Genomic DNA, 19334 nt, shown 5'->3' on the forward strand with positions numbered 1-19334 from the left:
ATTCAGATTAGCCTGTACATGCCCACACACACCAGCTGGGTGACTTTGGGCTAGTCACAGTTCTTTGGAGCTCTCTCAGCCCCACCTAGCTCACAAAGTGTTTGTTGCGAGGGGGGAAGGGCAAGGAGATTGTCAGCCCCTTTGAGTCTCCTGCAGGAGAGAAAGGGGGGATATAAATCAAAACTCTTCTTCTTCATTAGAACAGAATGGAAAAGATGGGGTGGGGTGGGAGGGGCGACGACAGAAAATCAGCATCTGCAATGAGATAAAAATCCCGTCCCTATTCAGTCCTGGGGGATCCATTGCTCTGAGTCTGTGAATGGACAGCAGTCTCGGATAATTTCCCTTGACGAGTCTTTGATTGAGAACTGCCACTCTTAGGTTGGGGAGCCAGTGTGGTCTAGTGGCAAAGAGCAGAAGACTCTAAGCTGAATAACTGGGTTGGATTCCTCGCTCCTCCACATGAAGCCTGCAGAGTGACCTCAGGCCGGTCACAGTTCTCTCCGAACTCTCTCAGCCAACGGGGAAGCAGGCAATGGTAAACGGCCTCCAAATGTCTTGCCTTGAAAACCTTATGTGGTCAGCATATGTCAAAATACACACACACACACTCCTAGGTCAGAAATAGAATTACCTGGAAATAGAATTGCCCTGGTTTTTGAGAGTTGCAGTTGTTAATGTTGGATTTATGTCCATTTATTCTTTTACATAGGGACCCGCCTCTAAGGCGGAGCTGGGAATCAAACCTGGTTCTCCAGATTAGAATCCACCTGCTCTTAACCACTACACCACGCTGGCTCTAGATGGCCACGACGCCAAGCTGCCAGGTGAAGGATCAAATGCTATTCATGGTGCGAGGAATAGAATGACCTGACCTGACCTTTGCCTGATCACATGCGTAACGGACTTTGCAGTGTACTTGTGCAGAGCCCTTGGAGCAAGATGGACACCGTAACGTTTGAACAGTGCGAATTGTTAAAGTCTTCCATGCCTGAAAATTGGAAGGCAAATATGAAGCTCAGTACAGAAAGAAGAGGAGGCAGCTTGGCCCACAACCCCCCCCCCCCCCCGAGTTGTGTATAAAATTTGTCTGCAACCAAAAAACCTACCATAATAGAAGCAATAATACAGATGAAAAGTCCTTGCCTTCCACCTACGGAGCTGGGCAACAGAAGACAAACAGGGAAGAACAGGCTCTGATTGCAAAGACTCAGTTGTTAGCTGTACCAGGAGCAGGTGGATTCGGATCTGGAGAACCAGGTTTGATTCCCCACTCCTCCACCTGAGTGGCAGAGGCTTATCTGATGAACCGGATGCATTTCTGCACTCCTGCATTCCTGCTGGGTGACCTTTGGCTAGTCACAGTTCTTTGGAACTCTCTCAGCCCCACCCACCTCACGAGGTGGCTGTTGTGGGGAGAGGGAGGGAAAGGAGCTCGTCAGTCATCTTGAGTCTTCTTACAGGAGAGAAAGTTGGGTATAAATCCGAACTACTACTACTCTTCTTCTAAGGAAGAGAAATTCTATATTCTGCCTAAATGTGTATCCACCCCTCCAAGACTCAAGAGGACATGCTCTTTCTAGCAGTACCAAGAGAAACCCTCTTTTAAGCAGTTAGAATTTGATTCTGGGAAAGTTTGCAGCCGATCCTCCCTACCCCTTGCTTCCCAAGCAGTCATCTGTAGTGGTGGGGAGGATTTGCTTTCTATTTGGGCGTGGTGGAGAGGCAATTGTGAGAAAGCCATTTCCCTCGACCACCCTACCCGATCGGCGGTGCATCAGAAAGGACGATGAATTAAAGCTCAAGTGGGGGAGAAAGAATCCTCTGAGGCCCAGGGAAAGAATATTGCAAGAAACAGCCAAGTGGTAAGATTCTAAAAAAATTATATTTATTGAACCGTTTTTGTTTGTAGCAAAGACACGAGAAGGTTCTCATTCCTGGGACAGCACAGGTGGGTCCTCTAAGCGAAATGCACTGTGAAAGCCATGATAGACCAGATCATCTGATTGGGCGACCTAATTCCTCGGAGAAGGGGAGAGATCGCGATGCTTTCGATCTGCAGCCCCTGCTACGCGGCGCGTCTCTGCGGCAGCGTTTCCATCCCGGTGGAAAAGGAGGCACAAAAATACGGGGGGAAATTCTAGGACAATCTAGAACTCTGTTCTAAAGGCAACTTTATTCCTTAACTTCCAGCACTCTCATAAAGGCCGCACGCTAGCAGGCCACGATTATTAAGCCACGCGAGGTCTCACGACCCTCCTGAATTTAAGAAACAAAGTAAGCAATCCCACAATATCAAGGGTGTTTTTATAAGCGCATCTCTAAAAAGCGTTGATAGGCCTAAACCTCCACGTTTGGGCCGGTAATACAGAAAGGATAAGTCCCGTGGAGTCAAGCCTGCAGAGCCCACTCTGGAAAGCTGCGAGAAGTATCTGAAAGGCACAAGATAAAAGAGTTCAGGCGCGGCTGGGGTTTGCCCTTTTCAAAAGTCACCAGTGCCCATTGGCAGTCACACAGCAGGGTGAAGCCGTCTGTCGCCACCGAGTCAAGACAGACCTTGCTTTGTGGCGGGCACGGACCCCTCCCTCAATTGCACCCGGAGGAACCTCAAAACACTAGGCTCAATCATGCAAGTTTGTTGGTGGATTCTGGACGGCGTCTATTTAGAGCATATCGCAAGTTTAGAGTGTCACATTAAAACGTGTTCTATCTGGGCGAAGAGCAGCAACGTGGAAAGTGCAGGAAATTAAACAGACGTGGGAGCAGAGCCATAGGCCCGGAGAAGGACCACATCTTGCTCAAAGGAACTCCTGGCTTCTCTGCCCCAGATTGAGTAGTTGGCACAACATCTTCACTCTGCTTGGCAAATAGTAGCCTAACTCCCCTTCCCCCGTTCAGTGGAATGCAGAACTAATTTAAAGCAGGACTAATTTTCCTGCAATTTTTCTCCCCGGCTTATACAAACGCTGCCAGATGCCCCTAGAGCAGTGCTTCCCAACCTTTTCGAGGTCAGGGTACCCTTGACCTCACTCTTCATATCTCACGGTACCCCCGCCGCCACCCTCCACCTTCCCATCCCATTGCCCCTGCTTGCCATACCCCCCACCGTCCCCTCCCAGGGTGAAGGGAAGCACTGGGGGGGGGGGGGGGTGGCTGCTGACCTTGTGGCAGGCCCTGCCCCATGGGCCAGCTCCATGTCCTTGCTGGCGCCGGTGGGAGACACCACAAAAATGAGGGGGGGGGGGGGGCGGTAGTGTTGCCACGGTACCCCTGGGACATGCTCACGGCACCCCAGGGTACCACGGAACCCTAGTTGAGAATGGCTGCCCTAGACCATCAGCAAGTGCTGCTTTGAAATATGGCAGCCTTCCACTGCCACATACGCTTGGGTACAGATTCTCCTGGTGCAGCGGCGTGCCAGGGCGCTGAGCTGATGGTTGCAGGAGCAGGTGAATCCTTCCCCCTGGAAGACGTGGGATGTAGGCCAAGGGATGGCTGGCGCACGCATGCACACATAGCGCCCACAGGGACATATGGGGTCACGTGTCCTGGTGTAAGCCAAGGGGGGCACGCACAAAAAAAAATATGAAGGCATAGCAGCGGCCCCTCCCTCCCTGCTTTCTTTCCTGAGGGGCGGCCTGGTGGGGCTGCTGCCGGGCGCCCCTCGGCCTGGCTCCGTTGCTCCTTCAACTGGTGGAGCCTCCGCCCACTGAAGGAGCAGCCTGGTGAGGCTGCCGCTGGGCCCCCCTCTGCTCCTTCAGTCAGCGGAGCTTCAACTGGCTAAGGTAAATAAGGCACTGGGGGGGGGGCCGCCCGGAGTTGGGGTTGCCCCAGGGGCACCCCCCCCACCTATGCCTCTGGACACACAAGATCCCCACGCAGTGTAGAGAGAAAGACCACCAAAATATTGTCCTTCTTCCTATTGTATGTATTTTGTAAAGTAGATTATTGAAGCCATTTGGACGGAGAATGGATTTCTACATTTGGTTAGTGAGCTCCGAGGCTCGGGATGGGGTGGGGAGCAGATAAACCGCTTTACACGAGGGAGAAAATGAGGGATGCAAACCTTAACGGCCGCCCGCATCCTCAATGGTCAACATCCGCATCTTCAAATTGCCCGGCAACAGCTGGCGACGAGTCCACCTCCATTCCATCTAGAAGCCAAAGCAAAGAGCCGTGGGCAAAATGGCAGACCACTGAGGAACTGACACCCCCTGCTGGTAACAGTCTGTTACTTCAAGTACCATGCAGCTGTAGGTCCGAAGAGGCTAGAACAGTGATGGCGAACCTATGGCACGGGTGCCAGAGGTGGCACTCGGAGCCCTCTCTGTGGGCACGCACACACAGAGTTCATCATGGGGGGCGGAAAATCACACACACACCCCCACACACACATCTAGGCTGGTCTGGGCCACTGAGCATGACGTGCATGCACCGCGGTGAGCAGGGAGGACTCGGCTGGCGGGCCGGGTGCTTGTGCGCCAGGTGGCTGCTGCCTGGGGAGGCAGAGATGCTAGAGAGGCACAGAGCGGTGCGCATGGGACTTGCTGGGGGCTAGAGCAGGCTGGCCCCTGCTTGAGCGGGTGGGAGCAGAGGAAGAGGGAGCCAACCATTTTTTTCTAAACTAAAACCTCAGCATTCAGGTTAAATTGCCGGGTTGGCACTTTGCGATAAGTAAGTGGGTTTTGGGTTGCAATTTGGGCACTTGGTTTCAAAAAGGTTCACCATCACTGGGCTAGAAGGGTTACTGCTTAACCCAAATTGTGGGACCCTCTTCCACAAACCGAGCAGAAACCATGAACAGAGCACACCGGATAAGTCACTGAATGAGAGAGAAATTGTTCTTCTAATATCCCATATGATCCCATCTTGGAACTCCCGCCTGCCCCGCCAAGGAAATACTTTGAAACTTCTTTTTAAAAACTGTTCCTTTTTAAAAAAAAACCTACTGGCTCAAGACACTGGGACTCTGGAGACCCTGAAGGAGAAACCAGTTTTTTTAACCAATGTTCAACATCCAGCTCCTTACAGCAACGGCCTGTAGACAGGCACTCGGCTACAAGGAAGAAGAAGAGTTTGGCTTTATATCCCCCCTTTCTCTCCTGCAGGAGACTCAAAGGGGCTGACAATCTCCTTGCCCTTCCCCCTTCACAACAAACACCCTGTGAGGTGGGTGGGGCTGAGAGAGCTCCGAGAAGCTGTGACTCGCCCAAGGTCACCCAGCTGGCGTGTGGGAGTGCACAGGCTAATCTGAATCCCCCAGATAAGCCTCCACAGCTCAGGCGGCAGAGCTGGGAATCAAACCCGGTTCCCCCAGATTAGATACACGAGTTCTTAACCTCCTACGCCACTGCTGCTGGGACATTCCCATTTGCAAAGAGATTACGGAGGGCAAAGGTCTGAATGCTACGGGAGGGTGTTCCAGCCCCAGGGTGTTCTGCATCCCAGAAACATGGCAAGAACATAGGCAGTGGGAAAGTGATATATAATTCCACCCCCCAGTACTATTCTGACCTACCTCTGAAATCTGTGAAAGGCTTATGTTTGCAAGCCCTTGAGAGGCAGTTTCTTGTATGAGACTGCTTGCAAACGCAAGAAATTTCTCCGTCACTGTCACAGTTCAGCCGTTTAGCTCCTGTTAAAAAGTCTTATTTGCTTACCGAGATTTTTTTAAGCTTTGCCCCTCAGCCAAGAAGGCAGATTGGCCTTCCGCAAACATCTCCTGTGCATTTCCAGCATTTAAAGCAAGCTCAGAAGAACAAGAAGAAGAGTTTGGATTTATACCCCATCTTTCTCTCCTCTAAGGAGACCCAAGGTGGCTTACAAGCTCCTCTCCCCACAACGGACACCTTCTGAGGTAGGTGGGGCTGAGAGTTCCAAAGAACTGGTACTAGCCCAAGGTCACCCAGCAGGAATGTAGGAGTGTGGAAACACATCTGGTTCACCAGATAAGCCTCCGCCACTCAGGTGGAGGAGTGGGGAATCAAACCCGGTTCTCCAGATTGGAATCCACCTTCTCTTAAGCACTATACCAGTGATGGCGAACCTTTTCGAGACCGAGTGCCCAAATTGCAACCTCAAACCCGCTTATTTATCGCAAAGTGCCAACACGGCAATTTAACCTGAATGCTGAGGTTTTACTTTAGAAAAAAAGGTTGGCTCCAAGGTGTGCGTTACTCGGGAGTAAGCCTGGTGGTAGTCAGTGGCTTTCCTTTGAAGCAACCGTGCAACTCTTCCAACGGGTGAATCACGACCCTAGGAGGGTTTACTCAGAAGCAAGCCCCATTGCCAGCATCCGAGCTTACTCCCAGGTAAAGGATCGCACTTTAGTTCTTCGCATGAAAATCAGTGGGGTTTAACAGCGCTTAACAGGGTTACCTCCACTGATTCCCCAAAACTAAGTCTTAGGTTTAATGCTAATAATTGAGCCCAGGGGCCCAGGCCAGCCTAGATGTATATGTGGGCGGGAGGGGGGGGGGGGCTCTGTTTGCGCATGCCCACAGAGAGCGCTGAGTGCCACCTCTGGCATCCGTGCCACAGGTTCGCCACCACTGCACTAAACCACGCTGGCTGTCTTTCTGGCTATAACACGGCCACCTCAAAACCATGCTGCGCTTCCTGAATTCAGCACGCAGCAACGCAAGTCTGATTCCCCACCTTCGAAATCTCTGATGGAATCTTCCGTCCGGACCCCAGCCATGTGGTACTGGGTGCTGATCGACTGCGCCAGCATGCCCTCCAGTCTCTCCAGGGTCGCCTGGCCCTCGGCTGTTAAGTGAGAGAGGCCTTCTTCGTACGTACAGAACGATGGGATGTCGCCTTGACCCCTCTCTGCAGGGAAAAAGACAGCCCCAAAGACAGCTCCTTAGCTGACAGTCCAACACAGCAGCGTCTGCACACGGAACAACCTAGCTCTGATGGTTCATGTTGGTTGACAAAGGCCGGTTGACAAAGGATCTTGTTGACTCTGGTCCAGCCTTATTCAACCCGCCCGGCTTCTTGCGTGACCAAGTTCACTGGTTTGCCTTCTCCATCAATTTGTTTTGTGACTTTTCTTCAACAACAAAAATCGGAAGGCAAAACCTGGAATGCAGGTTTAAGAGAGCTATGCTCTTGTTTCACATAAAGATGTTAGTAGACTGTGTGTTGCTCCACCTGGGTCCCGGCGCCTACTTTGCCCTGCTTTGGTGCGGAATGGATCCTAACGGCTACCTAGCCCTGCTGCCCGCATCTGTTTGAAAGTCTGAAAGCACAGATACCTTTTGGCATAAAAGCTCTTGTATCAAAGTACCATGTATCAACAATACACAAAACAACTGTTTTGATAAAGGCAGCGCATGAAAACTAAAGATAACTCTCATATTCAATGTATTGTCGAAGGCTTTCAACCCCCACCCGCAACACAATACTATTAACCACACCTTTGCATAGCAAGTTCCACCCAAACACTTACTGATTGGTTCCCCACCTTGGGACATGGACAATATATACCCCAAATATTCCCTTCTCACTGGACACAGTGCGTAACAGACTTCTCTCTGTGATACACCTCTGAAGATGACAGATGCAGGCGAAACGTTAGGAACAAGATCCACCAGACCACTCTTTAGACTAAGGTTTCTCTTTAGACTAAGGATAAGGATGACAGTTATTGACATTCAAGAGAACATGACAATTAAAGTTAGCTTTTTAATTTATATTAATTGAAACATTAAAAGATCATAGATCTATTGTTGAAGGAGGTCAACATAGGTGTTTTTTTTCTTTCCTTCTTTTTTATTTTTCTGATCCCCTTCCTGCTCTACTTTTCTTCCCCCTCTCCCCTCTTCTCCTTTCTCATAACATCACCGTTTTTATAAATACATAAATATACATACTTTCTCCTGCTTTGTTCTGTGTTATATGACGATTTTCGTTCTGTATTAAATGTTGATTATGCAATGAATGAATTGATAACGTTAATGAAACTGAAGCTTATACAGAGAGAAAATGTATAAAACAAGACTAAATCTGTACAGATTCATTTTTTTTTAATTTTCTCTTCTAATACTTCTTTTTTTTTAGTTTTGTAACTTCTTTTAAACTCTCAGTAAAGTATTTTAAAATTCAAAAAAGATCTACCAGACCACGGCCACACAGCCCGGAAAACCCACCGGAACCAAGTCTCATGTTCGTTTGTGACTAATTCTAATGCGGAAGCAAACAATTTTCTCAATCACAGCATCTCAACTGACCAAACTAACAACTTTGTGTGAAACAAGAGTTTTTCCGATTCCAGTAGAACTCATCAGAGGCCAACGTGATTTTTTGGAATACGAGCTTTGGACGGTCAAAAGCCTTCGACCGAGGGAGCTCTGCCGTTCAAAAGCTCAGACCCTCAAAACCTGCTCTGTCTTCTAAGGGGCAGCTAGAATCAAATCTAGCTCGTCTGCTGCAAACCAACTCAGCCACCGCTCCTGAAACTATGTTGAAGGCAGAGCTCTCGGTTCCAGATTTAAGCACCAAATGGATACACACACAAACACACACTTTTTTAAAATTGGGAGAGGAAAAACAAAACGGAGAAGATAATTCAATACTTGAATAAGGGTTCCGGTAAAATCACTCTACTCTCTTTCCTGCTCAGAAGCGTACAAACTACTCCAAGGCCGTCTCTTAGATTGGGAATTTGCAGAACTGTATCTAGCAGCTAAAAGAACTTGCTCTCCCACACAATTTTTAATTCCATTTGAGCAGGGTCGTATGGCCCACTACTTATATTTTCTAACTAACCCCTGCTCAAGGAGAGCCTTCACAATTGCTAGTTTCAATGTTATGCCATCTGCCTTACTACATGGCAGGTTTAATAACCTGGAAAAATCTAAAAGGTTGTGTAGCTGTAACTCTAAGGTAGTCGAAACATTGGCTCACCAGCTATTACATTGCACTAAATTTGCTAAAATTAGATCTAAATATGTCAATCTACACCCTCTCTTCCAATCTGAGTTAACAGATTAGATTAGATTATTTCTCTTGTTGAACAATTCTGATTCTGTTTTTTTTGTGAAGAGGTTGCAAGCTTTGTTATGGAAATAATTCAGAGCCAGTAATAATATGTATTTATCTGAGGTTATCCTTTTTGCCTTTTAAATTTTTTATGTTTGTTGTGTTTTGTTGCTGTTGTTCTATGTATGCCAATAAAGGCTTTGCTTTGCTTTGTTCCGGTAAAGAATCAGGAATTGGGGTTAGCCTCTGTGGCAGAGCTAGCGTGGCGCAGTGGTTAAGAGCAGGTGCACTCTAATCTGGAGAATCGGGTTTGACTCCCCGCTCTGCCACGTGAGCTGTGGAGGCTTATCTGGTGAACTAGATTGGCTGTGCACTCCAACACATGCCAGCTGGGTGACTTTGGGCGAGTCGCAGTTCTTCAGAGCTCTCTCAGCCCCACCTACCTCACAGGGTGTTTGTTGTGGGGGGAGGAAAGGAGACTGTCAGCCCCTTTGAGTCTCCTTACACGACAGAAAGAGGGTTTATGAATCCAAACTCCTCGTCTTTTCAGAGAGACAGGATGCATTCGTCCGTGACTAAGGGTCATCAGCAGGGATGGGGGAAAAGATCTGGTCTAACTAAGTGCCTCTGTTCAAAACACAAAGGGACACCCATTCACGCCAAGTCATCACAATAACTTACTCTGCTGTTTCAAAAGCTCCTTATGACACGGCGCCAAGCTCTGATGCCAGGGTAGTAAACAGAAGGCTTTGGATATGCCCAAAATAGCTCTTAGATCCTGGTCAGGGTGTTTAGCTCAATGGGAAAAGATAAGTTCCTTTATCTTTTTAGCTGCCAGGATTCACAGGCTCAGAGAAGGCATTATGCGATCACGAGAAAGAGAGACCAAAGTATTATTTTTTATCAGTAACAGGTGCATAAGCCTACATGCTTCCAAGGTATGCTAGGCATGGTAAGATCTGCGTGGTTCGAAACGAAGAAGAGTTTGGATTTATACTTCACCTTTCTCTCCTGCAAAAAGACTCAAGGTGGCTGACAAGCTCCTTTCCCTTCCTCTCCCCACAACAGACCCCTTGTGAGGTGGGTGAGGCTGAGAGAGTTCTGAGAGAACTGTGACTAGCCCAAGGTCACCCAGCAGGAATGTAGGAGTGCGGAAACACACCTGGTTCACCAGATAAGCCTGTACTATTCAGGTGGAGGAGCGGGAAATCAAACCGGGGTCTCCACATTAGAATTCACCTGCTTTTAACCACTACACCACGCTGGCTCTCACCCATGTTATCGGAGCTCGGCATAAGGATCCATTCAACGACCCATCTCTAATAGATGCTGCAGGAGACTCGCAGGCAGCGCATAATACAATACCTATGTGCTGTTTGTGCCCACCAAAAATATATTGCCTCTAAATCAGAGGGGACCAGTTTGACTTGTCCTGGCTAACATTCATTGACAGATCAGTCTCGATCTAATTCTGAAGCAGATCGATACCCAGAAATATACTGAAAAACCATGAGAGAGAGAGAGAGAGAGAGAGAGAGAGAGAGAGAGAGAGGGAGGGAGGGAGGGAGAGAGGGAGTCTTCAACAATGCGTAATGAATGATTGACCAAGCATATAGTTCTTCCAAAAGCCTGGTTCTTAATGCTGGATTGTTTGATACATGTGGGTGACTGTTGCATGGATCACTGTGATAAATACTTTAATAAAAAAGTTCCTAACCTGCTATGGACCAAAGGCAAGGAATGGTTTAAAAGGAACAGATAAATGACTATGTATTGTTGAAGGGTTTGACGGCCGGATTCAACTGGTTCTGGTGGGTTTTCCGGGCTGTTTGGCCATGGTCTGGTGGATCTTGTTCCTAACGTTTCGCCTGCGTCTGTGGCTGGCATCTTCAGAGGTGTATCACAGAGAGAAGTCTGTTACACACTGTGTCCAGAGAGAAGTTTCCCCTTGGAATCACTCTGTATGCTCACAAAGGTGGAAGCCTTCAGACTAGTTAAGAATAGGCTCTTGGATCTTGATTTTCATAATTTGACTCTTGCTGCCAAGACAACCTGTTCTCCGACTACATTATTAATCCCATGCGAGCGTGGAATTATGGCAGCATATCTTCGTCTGCTGATTAATCCCACCCAGGGAAGAGCCTTGGCTACTGCAAGATGTAATGTGCTGCCATCAGCTCTGCTGGAGGGAAGATTTAAGAATATGGAACGTTCTAAAAGAGTTTGTTTATTTGATAGGACTACAGTTGAAACACTTGACCATTCTTTGTTTCTATGCCCTAAATACAATAAGATACGCGTGAAATACATGAATTCCATTTTCTTGCAACGTTCTCAGTGGCAGGAGTGTTATAAGATGCCCAATCTCCTGAACAGCTCTGATGTGCTCTTTTGTGAAACTGTTGCAAATTTTAGACTGGAAGTTAGTAGTTTTAACTGCATTTCTTAACCTTGTTTTGTTTTAAAATTTTGTCCTGTTTTATATGCCAATAAAGGCTTGTGTTGTTGTTGTTGTGTCCAGAGAGAAGGAAATGTTTGGGGTAGATATTGTCCATGTCCCAGGGTGGGGAGCCAATCAGTAAGTGTTGGGGTGGAACTCGCTATGCAAATATGTGGTTGATAGTATTGTATTGCAGGTGGGGCTTATCAGTCCAGGGGAATGATTCAAATATTCATGCCCTGCAGCAGCAGTAGTATTGCATTCACCAGACCACGGCCACACTGTCAGGAAAACCCACCAGAACCAGATAAAGGACTGCCACAAAGATCACTTTGACTTTTTTCACTTTGGGGAAAATGCAAAAGAGCTACTTCCTAGGGCAGTGGTGGCGAACCTTTGGCACTCCAGATGTTATGGACTACAATTCCCATCAGCCCCTGCCAGCATGGCCAATTGGCCATGCTGGCGAAGCCCTAGATGGGAAGTCTAGTCCATAAGGCAACAGGGTGAACTCCGGGTCCACCAACGCTCCACTAACCGTGGGCCTCCACGTCGTACTCATCACCATCGTAGTTGTTGTCGGAGTCCTCATCTTCAGGATCCGGGTGCAGGGCTTGGCATTCACACATCGCGGAGAACATGGCTTCCACTGGTTAAAAAAAAAAAAAAAACACACACACACGCAAGCACAAACAGTAAGTTGACGGGCTGAGAGAGAACCGTGTGAAACTGCCTCGTCTCAGCTGGTGCGTCTGTGTCAGTTCTCGTACCCCAAGCGTTCAGTCAACATGCAGAAGGACTGTGCTTAGAGGGCGACTGAGTCAGCATTTAGTGGTGGAAGAAAGTATCATAGAATCCTAGAATCCTAGTTGGAAGAGACCCCCAGGGCCATCCAGCCCAACCCCCTGCAATGCAGGAACACACAATCAAAGCGCTCCTGACAGATGGCCAGCCAACCTTCTGTGGCGTAGGAGGTTAAGAGCTTGTGTATCTAATCTGGAAGAACCGGGTTTGATTCCCAGCTCTGCCACCTGAGCTGTGGAGGCTTATCTGGGGAATTCAGATTAGCCTGTGCACTCCCACACACGCCAGCTGGGTGACCTTGGGCTAGTCACAGTTCTTCTGAGCTCTCTCAGCCCCACCTACCTCACAGGGTGTTTGTTGTGAGGGGGGAAGGGAAAGGAGATTGTAAGCCCCTTTCAGTCTCCTGCAGGAGAGAAAGGGGGGATATAAATCCAAACTCTTCTTCTTCTTCTTTAAAAACCTCCACAGAAGGAGACTCCATCACACTCCCAGGCAGTGCGTTCCACTGTCAAACAGCCCTGACGGTCAGGAAGTTCTTCCTGATGTTTAGGTGGAATCTCTTTTCCTGCACCTTGAACCCATGACTCCTGGTCGTAGTCTCTGCAGCAGCAGAAAACAAGCTTGCTCCCTCACCAACGTGACGTCCCTTCAAATATCTAAACATGGCTATCATGTCACCTCTTAACCTTCTCTTCACCAAACTAAATATCCCCAGCTCCCTAAGTCTCTCCTCATAGGGCATGGATTCCAGACCTTTGACCATGTTGGTCGCCCTCCTCTGGACCCGTTCCAGCTTGTCAATATACCTCTTGAATTGCAGTGGCCAGAACTGTACACAATATTCCTGGTGATGTCTTACCACTGATTCACAGGGTCACCATGACTCAAAAATAAGAACATAAGAACATAAGAACTAGCCTGCTGGATCAGACCAGAGTCCATCTAGTCCAGCATTCTGCTACTCGCAGTGGCCCACCAGGTGCCTTTGGGAGCTCACATGCAGGATGTGAAAGCAACGGCCTTCTGCTGCTGCTGCTCCTGAGCATCTGGTCTGCTAAGGCATTTGCAATCTCAGATCAAGGAGGATCAAGATTGGTAGCCATAGATCAACTTCTCCTCCATAAATCTGTCCAAGCCCTTTTTAAAGCCATCCAGGTTAGTGGCCATCACCACCTCCTGTGGCAGCATATTCCAAACACCAATCACACGTTGCGTGAAGAAGTGTTTCCTTTTATTAGGCCTCATTCTTCCCCCCAGCATTTTCAATGAATGCCCCCTGGTTCTAGTATTGTGAGAAAGAGAGAAAAATTTCTCTCTGTCAACATTTTCTACCCCATGCATAATTTTATAGACTTCAATCATATCCCCCCTCAGACGTCTCCTCTCCAGACTAGAGTCCCAAACGCTGCAACCTCTCCTCATAGGGAAGGTGCTCCAGTCCTTCAATCATCCTCGTTGCCCTTCTCTGCACTTTTTCTATCTCTTCGATATCCTTTTTAAGATGTGGCGACCAGAACTGAACACAGTACTCCAAGTGCAGTCGCACCACGGCTTTATATAAGGGCGTGACAATCCTTGCAGGATTATTATCAATTCCTTTCCTAATGATCCCCAGCATAGAGTTTCCCTTTTTCACAGCTGCCATGCATTGAGTTGACATTCCCATGGAACTATCAACTAAGACGCCCAAATCCCTTTCCTGGTCTGTGACTGATAGCTGATGTCATGCAAGACATCAAAAATGACCTGATGTCATGCAAGGACATACTCCTACGCTGTGTTAGTGATTGTATTTTCTACCTTATTAGCAGCAACTGCGGTCCAATTCTAGTGGCCGAGTTGTTCCCCACAACACAGTCGTGGGTTCCAGAGCAAGACTGCGACGCCACTCAACTTCCTACTTACGGGCCGACTTGTCGCTGGGTATGAATCTGAACTCTGAAATAGGCTCCAGCTCATCGTCACTGTCCTCTTCCTCCTCTTCCTGCTCCCCGTCGCCCATGGGGGACTCTTTCGATTCTTCTGCAAAGGGATCAAAAGATAGGCTGTCGGTCACAAAACCTGAAACATTTGGGCTCGCTGCTTTGATGGGTGATATGCACATTTGGGCCAAGGCGCAACCGGCACACAAGAAAGACCGAGCAAAACCCGCTGTGAGCTCAGGAGCGAATGGTTGTGGTGGGTTTTCCAGGCTGTGTGGCTGTGGTGTGGTAGATCCTGCTCCTTGTCCTCTTGTTCGGGAGGGAACCAGTTGGCCAGAATCTCATCTGCGTCACTTCAGATGGACATGAAGAGCCAGCATGCTGCAGTGGTGAGTGTTGGAATCAGGAGACCAGAGTACAAAGGTTACTCAGCAACAGGGGCGTATCGCCTATGGGGACATGAGGTGTCAAATGTCCCCAAGCGCACGCCATCTGGTCACAGGGGTGAATGCTGGCCGGGTCCTTGCGCCCAGCCTCTTCTGTGGTGCAGCGCCCAGAGGCTCCCTCCATGCCGGGGCTCTTGCCATCTTTGGGCCTGCTGGGCACCAGGCCCGAGGAAGCAGAGGCACAATTTGGGGGGAGGGAGCAAATTTGGGGCACATCCCCCGCTTGGCCAGTAGGCGTCCCAAGGAGGCAGAGGATGGTGGTGAGCGGCTTCCCGGAGCTTCTGCATGGGGCCTGAAGGGGGGCCACGGGGGTGGGAAAATCAGGTCTTGCCCCAGGCTCCATGTGGGGGGGGGGCCCTGCGGAAAACTCTGGTCTTGCCCCGGGCACCATTTTCTGCCGGTATGCCACTGGTCAGCAATGAAGTGGACTGGATGACCTTGGGCAGGTCAGTGTCAGCCCAGCCTACCTTGCATGGCTGTTGTAGCAATAATATGGAGGAGGGGATATTGGTGAGCAATGCCACAAACCTCCACAAGGAAGAGTGGGGTAAAACGTAACACACAGAAAGGGAAAAGCTTAATATCAGCCACATTTAAAAATACACTGGACACTGGATATCTTATGCCGCCGCCCCCCCTCGACTTGTAGAGCTCAGATGGTGTCAAGCGTATCTTTACAAATAAATAATAAGGTAGAAGTGAAGTGGAACTTAAACTAAGGAACAAAGCGAAAAACCTATTACATCAAAGCAGTTGGCATGTATAAGGCAAAGTGACATTATTTAATACAGTGCTAGTCAACACCCAATATAAACAAAATGAACAGCCTGCATCAGTGGCTGGCAACTTTATTGTTACTTGCATATGCTAAAATGGGTGGATCCGACCCAACGCATGCAAATCAAGCTTGCTAATTGCACTCTTCACACTTGTTAAGAGGCAAATGGTTCTTTCTCCCACCCTGGACATTCCACAGGTATATATACTCCACTTGCTTTCCTACCATCAGATCCTCTGCAGATGCCAGCCACAGATGCAGGCGAAACGTCCGGAGAAAATGCTACTGGAACACGTCCATCCAGGCCGGAAACCCCACAACACCCCATACATGAGATGATTCCACCCAACCACCCCAAGCTAACCTTGTGAAGTGGGCTATGCCAGCATCCCAGTCGCTTGCTCGAACAGACCCACCATACTTTGCACCTACGCAAGGATTCGAATCCAAAACTCCTGACCAGCAGGATGATTCCTTCCGACAGAGCCAAAGGGACGCCTTACCTTCGAATTTTGCATTCACCATGACGTACAAATGCTCCCACGGATAATTAGTCAGGTCCCGGGAAATAGCGTGGAGGCTTATAGTGGGGTAGTCCAATGAGAAGCCAAGGCCGGAGTTCTCGATCCATGACAGGCGGCTTGGGGGGGAAAACACACCCGATGAGAACCCCATTTTCAGTCATGAGAGTCAGCACCATGTATGGGTTAAAAATGGTGGACTGTAATCCGGACATGCCAGCCACAGATGCAGGCGAAACTGGCCACGCCGCCCGGAAAACCCACAACAGCCAGACTAATCTGAAGAACCAGGTTCGATTCCCAGCTCCACCACATGAAGTGTACAGGGTGACCTTGGAGGAGTCACAGTTCTCACAGAACTCTCTCATCTCCACCTACCTCACAAGGGGCCTGTTGTGGGGAGCAGAAGGGTACTGGTAAGACACTTTGAGATTGCAAGCGGCTGTCATTGAAGATAAAGATTCCTGATTTCCTCCTTCTCCCAACTTGATAGGGATGCTTGAATGAACGTTGCAAGTCTTTGAAGGGCCCCGGGCTCTGTCTCTCTTTCTCACAATACTAGAACCAGGCGGCATTCATTGAAAATGCTGGGGGGAAGAATTAGGACTAATAAAAGGAAACGCTTCTTCACGCAACGGGTGATTGGTGTTTGGAATATGCTGCCACAGGAGGTGGTGATGGCCACTAACCTGGATAGCTTTAAAAAGGAGCTTGGACAGATTTATGGAGGAGAAGTTGATCTATGGCTACCAATCTTAATCCTCCTAGATCTTAGATTGCAAATGCCTTAGCAGACCAGGTGCTCGGGAGCAGCAGCCACAGAAGGCCATTGCTTTCACCTCCTGCAGGTGAGCTCCCAAAGGCACCTGGTGGGCCACTGCGAGTAGCAGAGAGCTGGACTAGATGGACTCTGGTCTGATCCAGCTGGCTTGTTCTTATGTTCTTATGACAGCTGCCAACTCCAGCCTGGAGAATTTCAGGGGGGAGGGTGGGGTTTGGAAGGAGACCAAAGCAGAGGTGGGATGCCAGAGAGTTCACCTTCCAAAGCTGCTTTCTGCAGGGGAACTAATCTCAGCTGGAATCCCAGCCACCATGGGGACGTTGGCAAGCCTACGACCAGAGGCCTGGGTTCGAGTGCTGCCCTGACAATGAAGAAGGAGATATTGGACTTATATCCCACCCTTCTATCCTGTAAGGAGACTCAGGGTGGCTGACAAGTTTCTCTCCCCACAACAGACACCTTGTGAGGCAGTTGGGGCTGAGAGAGTTCTGAGAGAACTGTGACTGGCCCAAGGTCACCAAGCAGGAATGTAGGAGTGTGGAAACACACCTGGTTCCCCTGATAAGCCTCTGCCACTCAGGTGGAGGAGTGGGGAATCAAGCCCGGTTCTCCAGATTAGAATCCACCTGGTCTTGACCGCTACACCATGCTGGGTTGAGTCCAGCTTCTGAAGCAACCCTTTTGTCCAGGGGCACTGTGCCTCTGAACCCTGGAAATCAGCAGTGATTCGGGGGGGGCCTCTCAGACCCTCCCCCCACCCGGAGGCGGGAAAGCCTCCAACCCAGCGACCCCCCCTCCCCGGCACGGAAGCTCCGAGGGCAGCCCCAGCACAGCCCAAACTTCACTTCCTTGCTCTACCCGGGGGCGATCTGCTCCTGCATAAGGAAGCTCCACTCTGTCCCTCCAGGAAACAAACAAGGAGCTCCCAAAGGCCCACCGAGACGGGTTTCCGGACCTCCGAGGCCTGCCCCTGCTGCCCGCGCCTCGCCCTCTACGAGGTACACTGCCTCTGCGGCTGGAGGCTCCACCACAGTCAAAACATTCGGCCCGGGCCCCGCCTCGCAGTCACCTCTCGGCGATGTAGAGGCTCCCGGTGCCCAGGCCTCTCCCTCCCAGCACCGCCTCGGTGTCGGATTGCTGCAGCCGCACCCCTTCGCCGGGCGGCGGGATCCGCTTCAGGAGGCTCATGGCGGGCCCTGGGCGCCAAAGATCCCGGCCGCCTCGACCGGAAGACCAGCCGGAAGCGCTCCCTTCTCTCTCCTCCCCGGTCACCATAGAGACGCCAAGCCGCCTCCCTGCGGCGACGTGGCTGCGGCGGCGACGTCATCACAACGCGACCACCCCTTTTTCCTCGGTCCCTGGCAGCCATATTGGATGGAATCCGGGCCGGTAGAGAGGGAAAGCCCCCGCCCTAGTCACGTGGTCTATGGGGAAGTCCTCCATTTCTTACTTCCGGTCCAAGTAGCCAGGTCTGTGTGAAGGAAAGCATCCGAATGACAATGGGCGGCCCTTTTAGACTGTTCCAGCTGTGTAACACGGAGGGTTGCCAACTCTGTCGGGAGATTCCTGGAAATTGGGGGGTAAAGCCTGGTGAGGGCGGGGTTTGGGGAGAGACCTCAGCTAAGTATAATGCCATTTGGTCCACCCTCCAAAGCTGCCATTTTCTCCAGGGGGACTGTTGTGCTTCCTCTGGAGATCCGCTGTAATCCTAGGGCACAGGTGTTAAACTCGTGGCCCTCCAGATGTTATGGACTACAGTTCCCATTATCCCTTGCCGCTGGCAGGGGATGATGGGAACTGTAGTCCATAACATCTGGAGGGCCACGATTTTGACACCTATGTCCTAGGGCATCTCTAGGACCCCCCTTGTGGCAGGTTGCCATCTTCAGCTTCGGAAATACCTGGCATTTAAAGGAGGATGGGGGTGAGGAGGGTTTAAGAAGGGGAAGGACTTCAGGAAAGGATAATGCCCTCCAATCTACATCCCAAAGCTGCCATTTTCTTGGGGAGAAGTGGAATAAATACTGTTAATAAGTGATTTGTGTAGACTGGAGATCAGGTATAATTCTAGGAGGTTGGCAACAGGGGAAACCCTAGACAGCCCTGGCGGTGTGACACCACCACACACACCTACGCTGGGAAAGATCTCTTTGCAGTAACTAACTCCTCATTCTCTTGCCCTTCTGGCATTTGCAGCTTTGAAGAAGAGTTTGGATTTATACCCCGCCTTCCTCACCTGTAAGGAGACTCAAGGTGATTTACAAGCTCCCTTTCCTTCCTCTCCCCACAACAGGTTGGTGGGGCTGAGAGAATTTGGAGAGAACTGTGACTGGTCCAAGGTTATCCTGCAAGAATGTAGGAGTGTGGAAACACATCTGGTTCACCAGATAAGCCTCCGCCACTCAGGTGGAGGATCAAACCCGTTCTCCAGATTAGAATCCACCTGCTCTTAACCACTACACCATGCTGGCTCTCTCTTTGGGCTATGAAGACACCTCAGCTCTCAAAGACTTACACTAAAGTGAAATCTAGTCTTTTGGAATAAATGTCCACTTAACTTTTCAGGTGCTGCCAGATGCCACTTTGCAGCTAAATGAAGAACACCGTTCCTCCTGGCCCCCTCGAAATTCAGCACAACACAGACATTGGGCAAAACT

General features: G+C 49.7%; 1 protein-coding gene across 1 annotated transcript; it reads right to left on the reverse strand.

The window, feature by feature from the left end:
- Window positions 1–1866: 1866 nt before the first annotated feature.
- CLNS1A (chloride nucleotide-sensitive channel 1A) lies at window positions 1867–17940 on the reverse strand. Its single transcript, XM_048495095.1, has 7 exons — window positions 17747–17940; window positions 15879–16015; window positions 14135–14251; window positions 11964–12074; window positions 6658–6831; window positions 4067–4154; window positions 1867–2432 (listed from the first exon to the last, which is right to left on the reverse strand). The coding sequence occupies exons 1-6, from the start codon at window positions 17863–17865 to the stop codon at window positions 4087–4089; spliced, it is 726 nt and encodes a 241-aa protein (XP_048351052.1). The 5' UTR covers window positions 17866–17940; the 3' UTR covers window positions 1867–2432; window positions 4067–4086.
- Window positions 17941–19334: the final 1394 nt, after the last annotated feature.

This window comes from Sphaerodactylus townsendi, linkage group LG04, assembly GCF_021028975.2.
Source record: "Sphaerodactylus townsendi isolate TG3544 linkage group LG04, MPM_Stown_v2.3, whole genome shotgun sequence".
Classification (NCBI taxonomy): domain Eukaryota; kingdom Metazoa; phylum Chordata; class Lepidosauria; order Squamata; family Sphaerodactylidae; genus Sphaerodactylus; species Sphaerodactylus townsendi.